At 45.8% G+C, this 18,166-nt stretch overlaps 1 protein-coding gene across 1 annotated transcript in view; it reads right to left on the bottom strand.

Moving 5' to 3' along the window:
* Positions 1–18,166, bottom strand: part of TARS2 (threonyl-tRNA synthetase 2, mitochondrial) — a 180,001-nt gene that overhangs the window by 149,185 nt on the left and 12,650 nt on the right. The window contains exons 3-5 of the mRNA XM_078671425.1: positions 3,936–4,123; positions 2,139–2,262; positions 199–320 (exon numbers count right to left, since the gene is read on the bottom strand). Coding sequence (XP_078527551.1) covers positions 199–320; positions 2,139–2,262; positions 3,936–4,123 — 434 coding nt within the window. The remainder of the gene's footprint in view (positions 1–198; positions 321–2,138; positions 2,263–3,935; positions 4,124–18,166) is intronic.

Here is an 18,166-nt window from a genome sequence, read left to right as displayed (position 1 = left end):
TTCACTTGTCTTACAGAAGACATCACAGACCTTTTCCAAAATGTCTGTTCTTGTTCTTTAGTCTAATTAAATTATAACTGGTGAATCGTGGACAATTTTTAGTGGCTAGTTCAGAGCTTGCTCACGTGGATAGGAACATCTGGGACAGGATTTGGGAAGTGAGTTAATTTACTGTCTCCTATGGCCAGTAACTCTTACCCATGATTCAGGAACATGTCGTAGAAAAACCCATTCTCTGTGTTCGGTCCATGACACAGCAATCCGTCGTATAAGCGCTCCAGAGCAGCTCCAAGTATATGAGCACTAGAGTGCCAAAAGATCTGCAAAACAAACGAACCAACATAAGAGATTCTCCTCACAAGGGGTCAGTTGTGGTTTTTATAACACCAGAGCCTTTTTAATTTTGCTGTGTTATAAATAGTGCCTCTTGTGCAAACTACTGCACACAGATTAGGGAAAAAGGACACTTGGCACAGGTACTCGGATGCCTCATCATAACTTCAGCCTCCCTGCAACTAATATCCATAACTATGCCTTGCTGCAAGAATTACGCGCTTTTGAGCCTGTCATGACTTAGTATGATTAACCCGACATTTAAAGATTCAGGCTCACATAATGAAGTCTGTCGGCTATGTTGGAACAGAAGCCACTTGTTCGATGCAAAAGCAGTAAAGCAATCCTCCCGCTGTATTTCTTTTTCGATTTCTGTGATCGATATTGGATTATGATGGCCATTCACAATGTTACTATCCACCATGTTAATAAACATATTCCATAGTTCATCCGCCCTCCCTTCAACAGCTTCTGTCCGCTTTGGTTCCTTGAGAGAAGTGGAGTCACTAGGTTGTAGTGCAATATCCATCACAGTTGCACATACGGCACTATACGAGGGAGCGGTTTATGATTGGTGGTGGCTCCGCCATACTAAGACCCTCTCAGGCTGTTGCAGTGCAGACATTTGCAGTGCAGCTTCTTCTTACAACTGCACGTTTTGCACAGGCTTAACCCTTGAAAGAACCAAAATTAAGAGACACTGCGACGTGAGCTACCTGCTGCACTACTGAATTTACAGCACGTGTGCCTGCAGGTAACGATACTCACTGAGAAACTCACTGTACCCTTGTTCACTTTATGGCAGGAAAGCAGTCATGCTCTTGCAGGGACCAGAACAAAAGCATTGTATGGAGACTGCAGTATGACTTGTGTATGTGGTCATGTAGAGTGGAAAAGAGATTTGGAATGCATTTGTTGCAGTAGTGGCTAGTGTCAGAGGAGAGCGTCTTCTTCTCCTGTCGTGGCTCCACTACAGGCACAGGCTCCCAGACTCCCCTGCGGCCAATCCAGACGCTGCTCTAAAGTCATGAGCGCAGGGGCGGGATTAGCCTGAGGAACCATGATTTGCGCTCCCAGGGAGACTGGGAGCCTGTGCTTGTTGTCTCCAACCCAGCAACGCAGCCGGGTACGAGGCAGCTTCAGTGCGCACGACTGCTTGGCTGGCTGTCTCAGGCCAGCCAAACGGTCCTGCGCACTGGTAATAGTGCATCCCACTGCCCGTGAGTGCCTGTTATCCCCCTGACCACGCCCCCAGCTGTTGCTGATTTGTTTGAGTTGCTACTCATAGCTGGTGCTACAAGAAAGTGTCTCCTCAGGCATGTAGGCACAACAAAACTGTGCAGTGAACACATTTACTCAGTGCGTTGCCGTAAACCGGGGGTCATGGATTCATGCAGGACAGGAAGCTGTTGGTGCAAGTGTTCCAGAGACACATTATACCTGTATGAGCTCCCACTACTAACTCTTTATGTTGATAATGTGCCCATTATTTCACGTTTGGTTACAGAATGTAAAACAGCATGCCTGCAGAAGGAGGTTTTAGGAGTGCAGCAAGAGCATCTAACTTGGATGAAGATTGAGGACAGTTCTCGCTGTGATACAAAGCCTTTCTGCACACGAAGCATTAGCTAGAGGATTTGGTGACAAAAAGCTGAGAAACCTACACCCCACCACCAAATCTCGATTTTGCAAACGACCAAAATATATAAAATACTGAAATCCACAAATATATAAAACTGCTGGCAAAAACACTAGCCTGACACAGCAAAGGTTCTGTCGAATAGTAGTGAAAGAGAGCAACTTACTGCCTGTCCATCTGGAGAATCAAAAGTCAGGAACTCCACTTCCGAGTCCTCCTCCAATGGACGGTCTACATCATACAGTGTCCCATTGACGCGTGCTGCTACTGCACTCTCGGCCAGGGAACGGCTGCGTGGAAAGACCAACAAGCAGCATCAGCAAACCACAGATTGCTTTACATAAAGCTTACAAATAGGCTTCCAATGAAAATGCAATGGAAAAACAGATGCACAGCCACTGCAGACTTGAGCTCTCTGGAGTGCGTGTTCATAAAACATTGGTTTAACCGGGTTAAAAAACTCCTCTCTTTAGAGGAAACTCGCTGCCCACTTTGTAGAAGGGTGCAGAATGAGTAACTGTAGCTGGTAGTTGTCAAAACATATCTTATCCGTACTTTAAGTCCCCTACCCCATTCAAAGTGAATCAAAACATTACCACACCTGCACACAGCGCTAATAAAGCAATAGATACACTGCGAGGTAGACCAGAAAATGTTGTTCCTCTAATTGCATATGTTAATAGCCTTGGAAATGGCTGGTTGGGATGATTTTTGAGATTAATGTATAAGTCAGGGGTTGACGGCAACCGAGGCTCTAGAGATGAGGGCTTACCGCTCTCTATACGGCTACGGTCACTTCGAATTGCAACGTGAGCTCCTATTTCCAAATTACAGATGAGCTGATCTGGGGTAGCTTGTCGCTTGTTTACAAATGTCAGCAACAGATCAGACAAGCAAGGATTTAAAATATAGGAAAGCATATAAGTGAAAACCTGCGCTGAATGTCATGGTGATTTGCCTGCTCTTCCCGTTTGCAGGAGAAAGTGGCAAAAGTACTGCAGAAAAGAATATGGTCAAACAAAGACAAAACTCCACCCAATATTCCAAACTCAATCACTCTAGAATTAACTCTGGATCAGTGACATGAGGAGCTGAGTTCCACACGGTGATTATCTGCTCTTGCTGCCCCCTCAGAAGAAAACCTTCTAATTTATGTGATACCCATCTAAATAATGCATTACAGAAAATAAATACCCATGGCCAATTTTTTAACCTCTCAAAAGACTTCTATCTGGGTTAAGATATATATTGACATTCGAAGGCAACTGTAATGTTCATAGCATGCACATGATTAGAAGTACTTTTATTTAGCCCTAATCACAGTATAGGTAGTAAAATACTCCTATGTCAAAAGATCATTTAGAACCTTGTGTACAAACACACCTCACAAAATGCCACATACTGCTTTACAATCTGAAAATTGAAGGGTTGAAAAACTCTAAAAACAAAAGGAATATATCAGGGACACAGCTCGCATGTTGTCTTACACAAAATCACCCACATCAGAATCAAAGGAAGTTTCCAAATATGTTTCAGCTTAACACGAAGTATACCTTTGATATTGAAAGCAACGATCAATTAGATCAGGTGTTAAGATTCACAGAGCATACCTGGCAAAAGGTGAGCATTTCTGGGTGAAACCTGGGATTGTACATTTTACAAGTGGTCTAAAAACATGAAGATCTGTTCTTTGGCAAGCAAAGTCATCACTTATGGAAAATTCTGCTAATTCAAGGCAGACTCAGGCTTCACCCATGTTTGGAATTCTTCAAAAATGTCCCAGATAATCACTCTTTATCTGGTATAGACCCTTGAAATGGAATACTCTTCAGGCTTACGTGTCTGGATTGGCTAATCTTTGAGTGTGGGAAGGAATCTCTTCTTGAAGACACACCATCCCTGGCCGACCTTTTGCTGCCCAGGATTTTTTTCTATATCAAACGAGCATCTGTTTTTTACTGACCTGGTCTGTAGGGCAACCTGGTATGGGGTAGTTTGCCAAGAATGCCCGTCCACCTCCGTCCTGTCTGGCAATGAAATTCGAATTGCCTGACTCGCTTGCAGTCTTTCCAGGAGTCGAGTTTGGTGCTTCTCTTTCAGCCTCTCAAAGACATTCAGTCTGTGTTCAATATGTGCAGACAGAGGCTTGGCCTGCAAAACAACATCAACAAGCATTTACAATGCAATGGTCTCGACATTATTAAAGGTAGAGCTATTGGCATTGCTCATGACATTTTTTTCATTTTTTTAAAAAAACATAAATAAATGGTATTGTTACTTACAATGGCAATAGGTGAGCATTAGAGAGTAGTAGAGAGTATTCGCAGACACAGACCCACACACACACACACACACACACACACACAGACACACACACAGACACACACACAGACAGAGCCGTGCACACACACACAGAGCCGCACACACACACTCACCGACAGAGCCACACACACACACCCACACAGACAGAGCTACACACGCACACACAGAGACAGAGCCACGCACACACACACACACACACACACACAGACAGAGCCACGCACACACACACACACACACACACACACACACAGACAGAGCCACACAGACAGAGCCACGCACACAGACAGAGCCACACACACAGACAGAGCCACGCACACAGACAGAGCCACGCACACACACACACACACGCACACAGACAGAGCCACACACACAGACAGAGCCATGCACACACACAGACAGAGCCAAGCACACACACACACACACACAGCCACACACACACACACACACAGACAGAGCCACACACACACACACAGACAGAGCCACACACACAGAGCCACGCACGCGCACACACAGACAGAGCCACGCGCACACACAGAGCCACACGCACACAGACAGAGCCACGCGCACACAGAGCCACGCGCACACAGAGCCACGCGCACACAGACAGAGCCACGCGCACACAGACAGAGCCACGCGCGCGCACACACACACACACACACACACACACATACAGAGCCACCCACACAGTCATTCACATAGAGCCACCCACACACATAGAGCCACCCACACACACAGAGCCACCCACACACACCGCCACCTACACACACACAGAGCCACCCACACATAGAGCCACCCACACATAGAGCCACCTACAAAAAAAAGCTATACACACAGACAGACAGAGCCACACACACAGACAGAGCCACACACACACAGACACACACAGACAGATGACACTGGGCTCACGTTCCTTACAGAAAGCAGATTGAGAGTACCAAAAGGGACGCATTAAGTTCTCAACGTCTTTTACTGATGATAAATTTGCACAAAGTTCTTCATAATCCCATAACTAGATCCTATAACACTATCCTGCATATCTCCATCCACTGACATCTCACACCACAAGTCCATCATACCACTCTACAACCCATATCTCCCTATTTAGGACTTCACCCCATATCTCCAGCCTATAACATTGTGCCCTAGATTATCATCAAAAATCACTACACCATACAACTCCATCCTATAACATGACACCCTGTATCTCCACCCTGTAACACCAAACCCTAAATCTCCATTCCATGACGCTGCACCCTATGTCTCCCTCATATAACATCAAAACTCATAACTACACCCAATATCTCCATTAATAGCACTGCACCTCAAACCTCCACCCTATAACACCCCAAAATAGCCACCCTATAGAACTTTACACCCTAAAGTAATCTTATAAAACACCTCCATATCGCCACCCTATAACACTGCACTCTATATCTCCATTTTACAATTCGTACCCAAAATCTCCATCCTGTAACCTACACCCCAGCTCTCCATCCTATCCTATCACTCCATCCCATAACTCCGTTTTATAACACTACCCACCCATACCATGTTAGGCCTCGTTTTATACCCACCCATACCATGTTAGGCCTTCCAAGTCTTTTCAAAATATATCAGAATATTACCCCACTTCTGACACTGATTGTTCTTTTCCGCTTTTTACAGTATTGTTGCCTGTTTTTTAATTAGACGTCATGAACGTAATGCATTTTCAATGAACTGTATATTGTACGACGTAGAATGACCCCCGAGCTTTGCAGGACCCCTGACCCAGGAAGGTGTTGGCCCGTTGCCCATGGCCACGGTGAGTGAGGAGTTAATGGAAGGGATGTAAGGTGCCGCCGGAACGGCCAGTGGGGTGCACCTTGGCTTGGTTTGGAGGGATTCGGGTAACCACTATTAATAAGGGGCCTATGGGAGGAGAGTTGGCCTTTCGAGAAGAAGGAGGGGCCCTTTGGCCGGGAGTTAGGGGCACATGGACCCATTGAACGGAAGTCAGGGCTCATAGTTCGGGTTGGAGTGAAAGCCCATGGAAGAGGACCAAGGGGGCCTCGACCTAAAAACGACACTAATTCATTTGAAGGCTCACTGGCATCTGTAGACCCATGCTGCGCCTTCAAGGTTACATTCCCTGGCTACAGACAGCATCGGTCTGCCTGGTGCACTTCCCGCCCTTGATGAGGGACTTGGATGGATGCGTTCATTTGTAAGCCCTGAAAACAATCAAGGGACTGGCTAAAAAGAACCGTTAGCGGGCGTCTAAAAAAGAAAACAAAAGCTCTCCTGGTTGTGAACATCTACACATTAAGGGTGAATAAAAATGCAATTAAAGGATTCCAGTACATGTCACTCATTTCAAAAAAATGTTTCCTGTTAAATCAATAACTATAACCCGTTCGCTCCTAAATAAAAATAGAACAGCCGGTATTCAAATATAGGTGTTAAATATGATACGCACATACAATTACAAGCTATTTATCTGGACTGTTCGTAGACAGAATAATCACAGACATGCGATACGCCTCACTCGTAGGACTGGACCTTGCATGGAGGTGATACTGCGGAAACACATCTAGTTCGCGTGCTTAACATATATATGATTTGATTAGGTTTATGTGGAAGACACTCTCAATGCCACCATCGAAGCAGTGTGGCTTGAAGTCAGTGATTGATAAACTATACGGGCAGAGCCTCTGTATGGGCTTCGCAGCACTCTGGAGAGGGCAACCCCTCACCTGCATGAACTGCTATCAGATTCAGACTCCACGTCCTCCTCACTTCCTCGCTGGTCGGCTTCCGGCGGCTCGAGCCAGCGTGGCCCCTCGCAGTCCTCGGAGGTAAACTCGATGGTGGGCACTTCGGAGGGGGACGCCATCGGGCAGCAGAGGGTTGGGTTCGGGCTGTCCGGCTGCCTCCGGTAAAGAATGGAAGCCAGGGGCAGGTTGCCGGGGTCCAGGAACTTTCGGCCCGCAGTTGTTCCTCGGCTCCACAAGTCTCCCTGGTGGCCGTCACCTGCGGAGGACGAAAGGGCCGCCTGGTGACCAAACCAGCGCCATCGGCTCTTCAAGATCTGCTTCACATCAAACTCTCTGCGCGAGCCAGACATCCTCAGAGAAGGACCGCTTTCGTCTAGGCAACAGAGCAAAAACCACTACACGGAGAAGGCGGTTTGTGCATCGAGACACGGCAGACCGCGCACATGCTACGCCTGTCAGCAGCGAGCAGGTCTGGAGTGCGGGAAGGAAAATGATCTATTCACATTCTTCACGCATGCACGCGCTAATATTCTTTAACCCAATCAAAAGCTAAGCAAGTAGCAAAGGATGATGAAAATGGAGCACCAAAAAACACGGCAAACGCCAATCCGCTTATGCTGAACCACTGCACTTTCTATTAGCCAGCACCACATCACCCGACCATTAGCGCTCAGACACTGACAGCATTCATTATTGTCAGCGTGCATTTTCATGAAAGGCGTTTAATTTTTTGGGGTTTTTCATGGGCACGAGTTCAGGAGAAACGGGAGAAGGTGGCAGCCAAAACTACTGGAGAACCCCGGTCTGTATCCGGGTCCTGGAGGGAAGCACTTCCGGGTCGCCGCGGCAGCCCCTTCAGGTCACTGCAGGCGGTGCGTCAGAGCGCTTCACAATAGGAACAGAAATGATCCATGAGAAGATTTTGATACGAGTGAACACGTTACGAAAGCAGACGTTAAGTTACATGAGGTAAAAGTGACAATTGTGAGCAAACAAAATGCAAGAGGAGCAAACGGTGCATTACAGGAGGAATAGACTGGGACCTCGGCGAGAGGGAGGGTGTGGGGGGCGGGACTTAAAAAAAGAGACAGAAAGGCCCATGGATCGCATCAAGCCGGGGAAAAGAGTAAATGACACACATATTTTCCAATGGCTAGCCTCCATTTACGAAGCTAGCCAATGGAAGAGAGAGGCGGGTTAAAGCCCAAGTCATGAATTCTTCGGCTACGCCCCCCACTGCTTTCGCAGTGCGACGGTAGCCTCGACCTAAAAAGTACTTTGCATCACAGAGGGTATGGAATGTGGAATATTAATGCAAAACATATTAATGAAAAATGAACCTATAAAGAGAGAAGGGCCACTGAAATGACGTGATTTTGTGGCTGCAGCCTTTCCGGCATAATTATGTATTTACCATACTTGCCACATAATCTGGCTTCAAGGGTGCCTCTAATGGCTCCACCTGCTAAAGCCTTATACCAACAACCCCACACACATTGAGCTGTCTGCTTAATTACTTCAGACTTGCTGTCTTATTTGAATAAGATGTTCTGCCATACATTTCAGGATGTCAAGGAAATCCTAGAGGTTCTGGACAGGAAAACGCAGAAATGACCTCACCAATTTAAGGGGTGGGAGGGTTGAAACTCCCAGAATATCAAGGACAATTATCTGTTTTGCTTAAAAAAACAAATACACCCGCTTTTGGAGTTTACGTATGTAAAACAAAAAAACTTGCTGTGCAGGAACATTGAACATTGGCCCTGCACAGCAAATCTACAGTGACTCGAGTAGAGCCAGCATGGAGTTGGCATCCCTTTTAAAGCACAGAGATATCCGACATGCAGGCGACGTTCTCTGAAAATGGCTGGCTGTAGTCTGCCAGAGCAGCATGGTACATTTCTCAGCTGCCCTCATGGATCAGAGATTCAGCCAACAATAGTCTATAAAAAGGTTCTTCGTCCTAAAAAAAAATAAAAAATACAAATAAAATGATCTTACTAGCAGAGAAGACATTATTGGTTCATTACAGGTATATAAATGTATTGGCATAAAGACTTTATGCCAAAACGAGCACATTAGCCGGGCTGGTGATGTATCAGTGACGTTCACTGCATTTCCAGCAGCGGTCTCGTTTGGATGGTTTGCGTTTCTATAAATTAAGTGGGAGTTAAGTGCAGCCGCCTGAATATCTTTTTGCTGGATCAATCAGAACAATTAGTCCAGACAGGATCAAGCAACAGACATACAGTAGCTGTCCCTGTGTCCTTGGGTATATCAGTTCTAATTCCTCTACCTAGTACAGATGGTTGTACACAAGACCACTCCTGCTCACGACAATACAGTCTCTCACAGAGGCTTGAATCTAATTGTGATTCCTCACTAGTATGTCAATCACAGTAACATGGATAGGACCTAGAATTTATATTATTAAGAGCTGACTGCATACTATTAAGAGGTGTTCTCCGAGTATCTACATTCAATCTTTAAGTGAATCGTATCACCATCTTGTACATTTGCTGAACGAAGCTTATTCTTGCTTCATACAAAGTCATCCATACAAATTCTTTTTTTATTGGAAGAAGATGTTTCCAGACACATGCATCTTCCTTTCTGACTAGAACTAATGTTGCAAACTTCCTTATCAGATGCATTGTGGCTGACATATCACCAGGAACAGAATAGGATGTCTTTATCAAATGGTATACATTTAGTTTTTCTCTGGTTTCCTGATTCTCCACTGGTACTCACTGAGGTTTCCCTCATTTGAGTTGCTAAACTAGCCCACATATAAACCTGATATTTTTATGATTAGGTTTCCAAACCAAATCTGGAGCTACTAATGTGCAATTGGACAAATACTTTTTTACCTTGTAATTTACTTCAATGAGGAAGTAACCAAATGATTTATCAACCTGTTTATATTTTGCTAACAGAAGCACATGACAAGTTTAGGAAAAGTCAGACAAATGTGGCAGAACCATAATTTTTATCAAGTTAACTCGACTCGCAGATACCTACAGTAAAATGTGTCACCTGCTAAATTCATTTGTAGTTTGTAACACGGGAAAATCTACAATGGTTGAAAATATATTCCTCAAGTCTAAATACACTACCATCATTCTGTCTACCCAGATATACCTGCAGCGCTATCTTTTTCCCTTTTCTGAGTACAAGTCTCAAAATGGATGCTGTGCTTGCATGTTCATCCTATCTGAAGACCAATCATTCCTTCTCCAGGACTCACTGTAGGTGTGCGGACTACATTCTTTACAAGATGCAGAGGGATTTAGTAACGTGACCAAAGATCTCAAATTAGCACTACAAATGTATCCGTCAATCATCGCGCGGTCACCCGTCTGGTGGCTTCAGAGGACCTGTGTGATGAGGCTGGAGGCTCCCTTCTAAAGGAGGCATTTTCCACTTGTAATTCCATTCCTGATACCCTTGCACAGGTGGTATACATGAGTGCAATGAGCAAGCCTTTGGGGAAGATGCAATCGACCCGATGGAGCATGCTTTTACATTCTTGGCACATGGAGGAAAGCGATAGGAGCTCTTTTCCACTCCACTTTTCCACATCTAAATGCAAGCAGCCATTCAAGATAGAGCCTGTGGAGGTTCTGAGGACTTGGATGCACTCATGAAACACACATAAGAAGATACAGGGAAGCCTGTAAGGAAGGGATGCCTTGCAAAGGCCTACAGGCCAGTTTTCAAGGATATAGGCCAACCTACCAACAGAGCTCCCATAAGGAGCACCACGGTGGGAGTTAGTGAGGACCACGCTGAGGAAGATCTGAATCAAACAGGATGAATGTAGGGAAACAATGCTCCATCTGAGTTTCTGCTACATGGAGCAGCAAATACAATGATAAATGAATAAAAGGCAATGCATACCATAATGGGCAAGAAATATACTGAAGGGAAGAGTAGCTCCTAAGGATTCTAGAGTGCTGAATCAAGAGCTCTTTGATATTTGCACCTAGAAGAGTGGCACAACTGACCATCTACAAAAAGAGGTGACTGCTCACTACATGCAAGCAAGAGGATCACTCAAAGCAACAGTCTTACATAAAGACCTGTAAGAACAGTCAGTCGATCAAACACATGAATGGCTAGAGGGGCAAAGTGAGTAAAAGGTTATTTTTCTGGGGGGGAAAGGGTAAACAAACTGAAAGAGGGAGCTAGATATGATGGAGAAATGGAAGTCAGCAATGGACTGTTAAAAACTGAAACTGTGAGGTGATTGCTAGGGTCAACATTAACTACTCACAAGCTGAAGAGATTCTTAATTTATTGCACGTCAAACAAATCAGAGTATTTTCATCTCCTAGGTGGACTATAAGTAGCAGTGACATGTATGTCACGGCGAAGTACATTTTGTGACTCAACCAGAAGGACAGCAACATAAGCAGCTACAAATCTACCCACAAATGCTAATAACAGCAAATCCGAGCCACCAAACGTTCTGCACTCACTGATCACATCGAAAACGGCACCAATAGCGCCAAGGAAATCTTTTCCACAGAGGAAAACTTCATGTCTCGGCAGCAAGCTACACCAGCATATACACCTCTCAGGACCTAGGAGGCCAGCTGTTCCTGTTCTTCAGCAACACGATCACGAGCATCTATGAAAACTTTGAGCCCCAACAAGACTCTTCCACCCTCGCAGCTCTCCAAACCATCTCTACCAACACTCAGACGACCATCCTCGACCACCAATTAAGAAATCAAAACAGGCACGCAGTCCATACACTCTGGAGCATCCTTGGACCACCGCACCAACAACGCATTCATTAAAGGAGCTGGCCCCATCAGCGTAACCCTCATCCTGTTCCTGAAAGACTCAATCATCACAGCCACCTAACCGGATGCCTGGAAACACAAAACAGTGTGTCCCATTGACAAGAAACAAGCAGACCGGAAGAACGTAGCCAACTACAGGCCTATTTGCCAGCTACCTTACCCAGCAAAAGGCACAGAAAAGATAAACTAATTCCTAGCCACACATCTCACTGACAACAAACTCTTCAATATCACTCAATCGGAATTCAGGCTCAACCACAGTACAAAGACCACCCTCGCCCCTGTGCGGACAACATCTGGATGATCATAGACTGAGGTGTCACTGAGGCCCTCATTATACTAGATCTTTCTGCAGTTTTTGACACCGTCTCCCATCCCTATCCAACGACAGTACACAGCTGGAATCCAAGGTCCAGCACTTCACTGGATTTGCTACTTCAAGACAGGACGCACCCAGTCAGTGCTGATGCCGAATGATTCAGATAAGACGCCAGTGACCGGACGTTCTCCATTCTAAATACCCATTTTTTTTCGCAGCGCCGGTTAAAGGACTACATCCCGACACTAATTTATAATCACACCCTGAGGAAACCACAGGCCAGACAGCCGTTGTAAGGGGGCGAAACACGTGTTGGCTGTAACTTTACCTTTTTTGATTTATGGATTCTTGATCCTTTCTTGTTCTACAGAACTCTGAATTCTGGAAAGAGTCAAGCATCATAAAGACTTCTTAAGAAAGCATTAAATTAGATTTTTTTTCCTGAAAAAGAGTTACGATCTTGACTTGTTCTGGCACATCTTCAAGCATAGTATCAATAATGGGGAAGGGGTCAATTGTCAAGGACAAGTGAACCACAACTATATGGCTCTAATATCCAAGAATTGCAAAGGATCGGGACCCATTACCCACTAGTTATTGATCTCACCCAGTCAGTTAGTCTGGCCCCATTCACCTCAGACTCCATCAACCTCATCTGCAAAGTGCTGTAAAAATCCTCAGCCCCACTCCGTTTAATGACTACATTCGTCAGCATTATCTGCACCGTCGGAATCAACCTCATATCCTATGCAGAAGGCACCCAGATCATACTCTCCTCTGGCGAGATACCAAACACCTGGACTAATTTCTCCACCCACATGAACGAAGTCAATAGATGGATGAAAACCAACTGTATCAAGCTCAACACAGACAAGACAGAAGTACTAGTCTTCGGCAAAGACACCTCGCTCTGGCTCTCCACCAAGTGGCCTGCCAAACTCGGACACAGAACCCTCCTTGCAAAGAACCATGGACAGTAATCAACAACCAACTCATGATGGCAAGTGAAAATAGTCCATATATCCTGCTTCTGTGCAATCCAGATGCCCAAGAAGATCTTGAAATGGTTCGGACCAACACTCCCAGAACTGTCACCCAAGGCCTCATTTCCAGCAAGTTAGAAAACCCAAACACATTATGCTGGAACCAATGATCAACTGGCCAGCGGACTTTAAACCAAACAAACCTCAGTGGCCAGGCTCACCCTCAACCTCCCATCCCCCACACTCATTGACCCTGCAACTCAAAAAGCTCTACTGGCTCAAACGAGCACTCTTCAAATGCATTTGTCTGTACTTTGTATGTGCGCCTTTGACATGCGAAACAAAGTTTTTGGGATTGAACTCATCACGCACATATACAAAGCCTCAAACAATATTAGCCCCATGTACCTAAAAAACTGCATAAACCTACACTTACCTACTAGACATCTCCACTCAGCAGGACTCCTACTTGCATACCCTGACCCACATACTCAAAACCAGATCCGGTGGTCACGCCTTTTCCTGCCTCGCTCCTAAAGCATGGAACAACCTGACACTGTACACCAGATCTTCCTCCTGGAAAGAGATGCTAATCACAAAGGCCAGTAGGATCACAACATTGCTACTATGTCTCAGAGCAGAAGAGTTTTTATTCGCTGTTGGTCCTAGGCCCAAAGAGTTATGCTGCAATACCTGATGCAGTTATTAGCGTAGTTAATTAGTTAACCCCTCCCATGCTCATGACGAGCTCAGCTCATCATGAGCCACGGTGGCCGTGTGCTCATGACGAGCTGAGCACGTCATAACGGCCACAACGCTCGCACGCGGGGCTAATTCCCCCGCTGTGCTGAACGTTCCACAGAAACGGGTGTGGCCGTGACGAGCTCAGCTCATCATGAGCACACGGCCACCGTGGCTCATGACTAGCTGAGCTCGTCACGAGCACGGGGGCGCTGTGCGCGCCCCCCTCCCCCCAGCACAGTGGGGGAATCAGCCCGGCAGGCAAGGAGCTAAACAAGATGTACACCTCTTTGAACATAGCATCCAGTGAAATTCAGCTTCAGTAGAGGGTAGAGTCCTTTGCAGCTCTTACCCCTGCAATTTGGTGGAGGAAGTTTTTATTAAACAAATATTCAATATGTTTCGGGCTCTAATTGTGAAAAACTGTGCACACAGCTAGCTATAAGAAGTGAGTGAATATTGCTGCATACAGTTGTAGTTCAATACATTTTCCAATAGTTAGGTGAATATTGGTCTCTCAGCACCCCTTCTAATCTAATATGAAAAATTTGTATTAGCAGTCTTACATGAAGCACAGCTAAGGGTCCACGCGGGATGTAAGCCAATAAAAGTAGATGGGAATTTTCTTACGTAGGCTATTTTATATTCAGGCCCCCGAATACATTTCCTAAAGATGAAGCTAGACTCTTTATCAATAGAAGAGGCTGTAGAATTGAACCCCATCCTCTTTTTAGGTCTCGCCTGTCGATGCGCATGCGCATCGAGCAAGCGAGAGTATTGGGACTTATCCACTCTTTATCCACACTGCAAGGAATCGTGGCGATTCCTTGCAGTGCCCGTGACTTTTAAGCTCAATGCGCATGCGCATTGAGCTTAAAAGCGCGTGCACGTCCGTCTTTGTTTACCCGCTCCGCCCCCTCCCCTTCCCGCCGTCTCGCATTTCCCCTGCCGCATCAAAGGCTTTCACGGCCGGCCGGCCATGCTTTCAGTTTCACGACCGGCCGGCCGTGTCAATTACATTCCAAAGCCCGCTCTCCCTGCTCCGCCCCCTGCTCCGGCCGAGACGCATTTCTCCTCCCCCCTCCCCTCTCTTCCCTCCGTCTTGTTTCCTTTAGCTGCCCTGGATGATCTATTCTTACTCAAACTTGAACCGCTTTTACTAAATATTACCCTTTTAACCTTCGCGATGTTTCCCCCTTTTTACCTCCAGTGCTTGATATATCGTTCTCCCGTTTTTAACTCGGTTTTGCGAGGTCTCCGTTTATTTATCCTCTTGCTGGCTCCCCTTTTCTTTACCCCGCCCGGTCCGGAGGATCTCCTCTGCCATAGCCCGGTGCTGGATCTGTCCTCGTTAGCCCGGTGCTGTAATTGCCACGCTCCCCCTTAGCCCGGTGCTGGATCGCCCTTCTCTTATCCCACACATGAGTTGCCCGACCGTGCTAATCCTGACTGCATGAATAAAATCCAGCACAGGCAAACGCACCCGTTCTCCTACTGTAACTTCAATATACTCGCAGGCTCGCCACCTCACCCAAACGTGCTCCCCCAAACAACGCGGCCTGCCACGCAAGGACATCAAACCTGGTTGCTGGTGGTCCCTACAGCTGCTTGAACCAGGTCCCGAGCTACAAAGAAACTCCAGCATTCAGCACCTCCTCGCCTCACCGCCTCGGTCTGCCTCTCACCTTCGTCGGCATCAGGCCTCCGCCCGCATCCCATAACTGCCATCTTGGGAGCGTAGTGCACCACAGGAAGGTTAAGGCGATCTCGCCCTCCAGACTTCTCCCCCAGGACTGCCGCCTCCGCAGTTTTCCGCTGTGAGTCTGCACGCCGAATCGCCTCCCAGCCGCTCACAAACAGAGTGCACATCTCCCGTTGCCGCAGCCGGTGGAAGTCTCCCCCTCAGTGCGCTGCCGTCATTTTAGATGCGCAGCGCCCAGCGCTCAATCGGGTGATTTTGCTGCACTTACACCCTTGTAACAGCACCAATGCGCCCCAGCAGCAGTCCAGCTCATGCACCAGGATTTCCGCAACCAGTTTTGCAGTAAGGGGCCACCTTAGAATCGCCAACCCCTCACCCTCAACACCTCACCCTCACTCACTCACCCTCAACCCCTCACCCTCAAACCCTCACCCACCCTCAACCCCTCACCCTCACTCACTCTCACTCACCCTCAACCCCTCCCCCTCAACCCCTCACCCTCACCCTCACTCACCCTCAACCCCTCACTCACCCTCAACCCCCCACCCTCAACCCCTCACTCACCCTCACTCTCACTCATCCTCACTCACCCTCAACCCCTCACCCTCACTCACCCTCACCCTCACTCACCCTCAACCCCTCACCCTCACTCACTCACCCTCAACCCCTCACCCTCAACCCCTCACTCACCCTCACTCTCACTCAGCCTCAACTACTCCCCCTCACCCTCACTCACCCAAAACCCCTCACTCACCCTCACCCTCACTCACCCTCAACACCTCACTCACCCTCAACACCTCACCCTCAACCCCTCACCCTCACTCACCCTCACTCACCCTCACCCCCTCACTCACACTCACTCACACTCACTCACACTCACCCTCACACAGTGCAATAGTTCTCCGACCATTTCAGTTAGAGCTTTTAGAAATGTTTATGGCTTTTTTTATTTGTAATACTTTAGCATTGGCTACAGGAAACAAAAATGCTAAACATTTACAAAAAAAACCCATAAACAATTCTAAAAGCACTAACTCTAATGGTGCGAGACCTATTGCATTTCCAATGCTTGTTGGATATGCTTGTGGATTAATCCTCAGGTAGTAGTTTTAGAGAAGCATCTTAGTGGATCCATTTAGTGGCTGATGCTGAAAAGTTCATGTGGCTCACACAAAATGAATCAAATATTAGGGTCAATCCAGAGGGCATTTGTTCACAATATCTTAGAATCCTTAAAGAGGTGTTTTATCAGCAAAATATATTGTATAGGATTGCAAGCCAGAAACAATCAATTGTGCTTATATTTTACAGAGCCACCTAAAACAACTAAATAGCCACAAATATTGAGAAGCTTTTACCTTACATTTAGGATGAGTGCTCTTCCCTGGCCAAAAAAAGATATACATTTGCAAATTCAATAGTCCTTCCCACTGAGTGGCTGGACGAGGTATCCCCCAATTTCTTTTATTTGTTGTTCTTTTAAATAAGCTCTCAGGATAAAATGGCTTGTTTCCTATATCAAAAAGAAGCATTTGCAATCCAATAGGAATCGCATTAGTGACATTTGGAGCTATTGTGGTTGCAAATGATAATCTTTTTAATTTGTTTTTCCTTAGAAATATCCCATCAGTAGCATAAGTAAGAAAAGCAAATGCACGAAGCAAGGAAAGGGTGCAGTACCACCGGCTGTTACTAGGTATCCCTGTTCCTTATGTCACAATGTGAATAAAATCGACCCAATGTATTTTGGGAAAATTGCCATCTTCAGGGGGTAACATAACTAAACTAAAAATAGAAAGAACAACTCTGAATCAGAACCAGCAGCAACCCCCCCATATCAAATCAACATCCTGGGAGATTTAAAAACAAAAAAAAAATACTTATGTAAGATGAAACTATGCGATGTTCAATGAAAACGACCCTTCAGTAAGTGCATTCAATAAATGAAAACCTATTCATGAAAACAATACGCACAGTGTTTAAACCATGGGCTAAACATGTTCTATATCAAAACACCCCGCAACAAGAATTTGCTTGGAGCGCACGTGAAAACACCACTACGTGCAGGTAAAACCGAAAACGGGAACATGTAAATCTTTATCGGAAGTGCCCCAGTGACAGAAAAACTAAAAAGACTAAATTAAACTAAACTTTACCTGCAGCAAGTGCCACAACTTTCTAGTCCCTTAGTGAAAGTGCTGTTTAACAAAGTACATCAGATACTCAAAGTATATGATGTCATAACCATGCCACGTAACCCAACATCCCCAGTAGCATGAAAAATGACAAAATACTACAATGGTATCGTGCAACTGCTGTGACAGAATGATACAAACCAACCTGAAAAAAAGTGAAACGTGCATGTGACCAACTAAAACTGTGATATTGTGAGCCAAAACATGCACAACACAAATGGTGCGTAAATACTAACGAAAATAAACATAAATAAATGCATGTAGTTGTTAAAACATTAGGAATTATTTGAATATGGTGCACTTGGGATAAAGATTTGAAAGTTCACATTTTAGATTTTAGTTGCACATAGTGGTGTTTTCACGTA

Source organism: Lissotriton helveticus, chromosome 12 (assembly GCF_964261635.1).
Source record: "Lissotriton helveticus chromosome 12, aLisHel1.1, whole genome shotgun sequence".
Classification (NCBI taxonomy): domain Eukaryota; kingdom Metazoa; phylum Chordata; class Amphibia; order Caudata; family Salamandridae; genus Lissotriton; species Lissotriton helveticus.
This window is presented reverse-complemented; position numbering and strand designations above follow the sequence as displayed.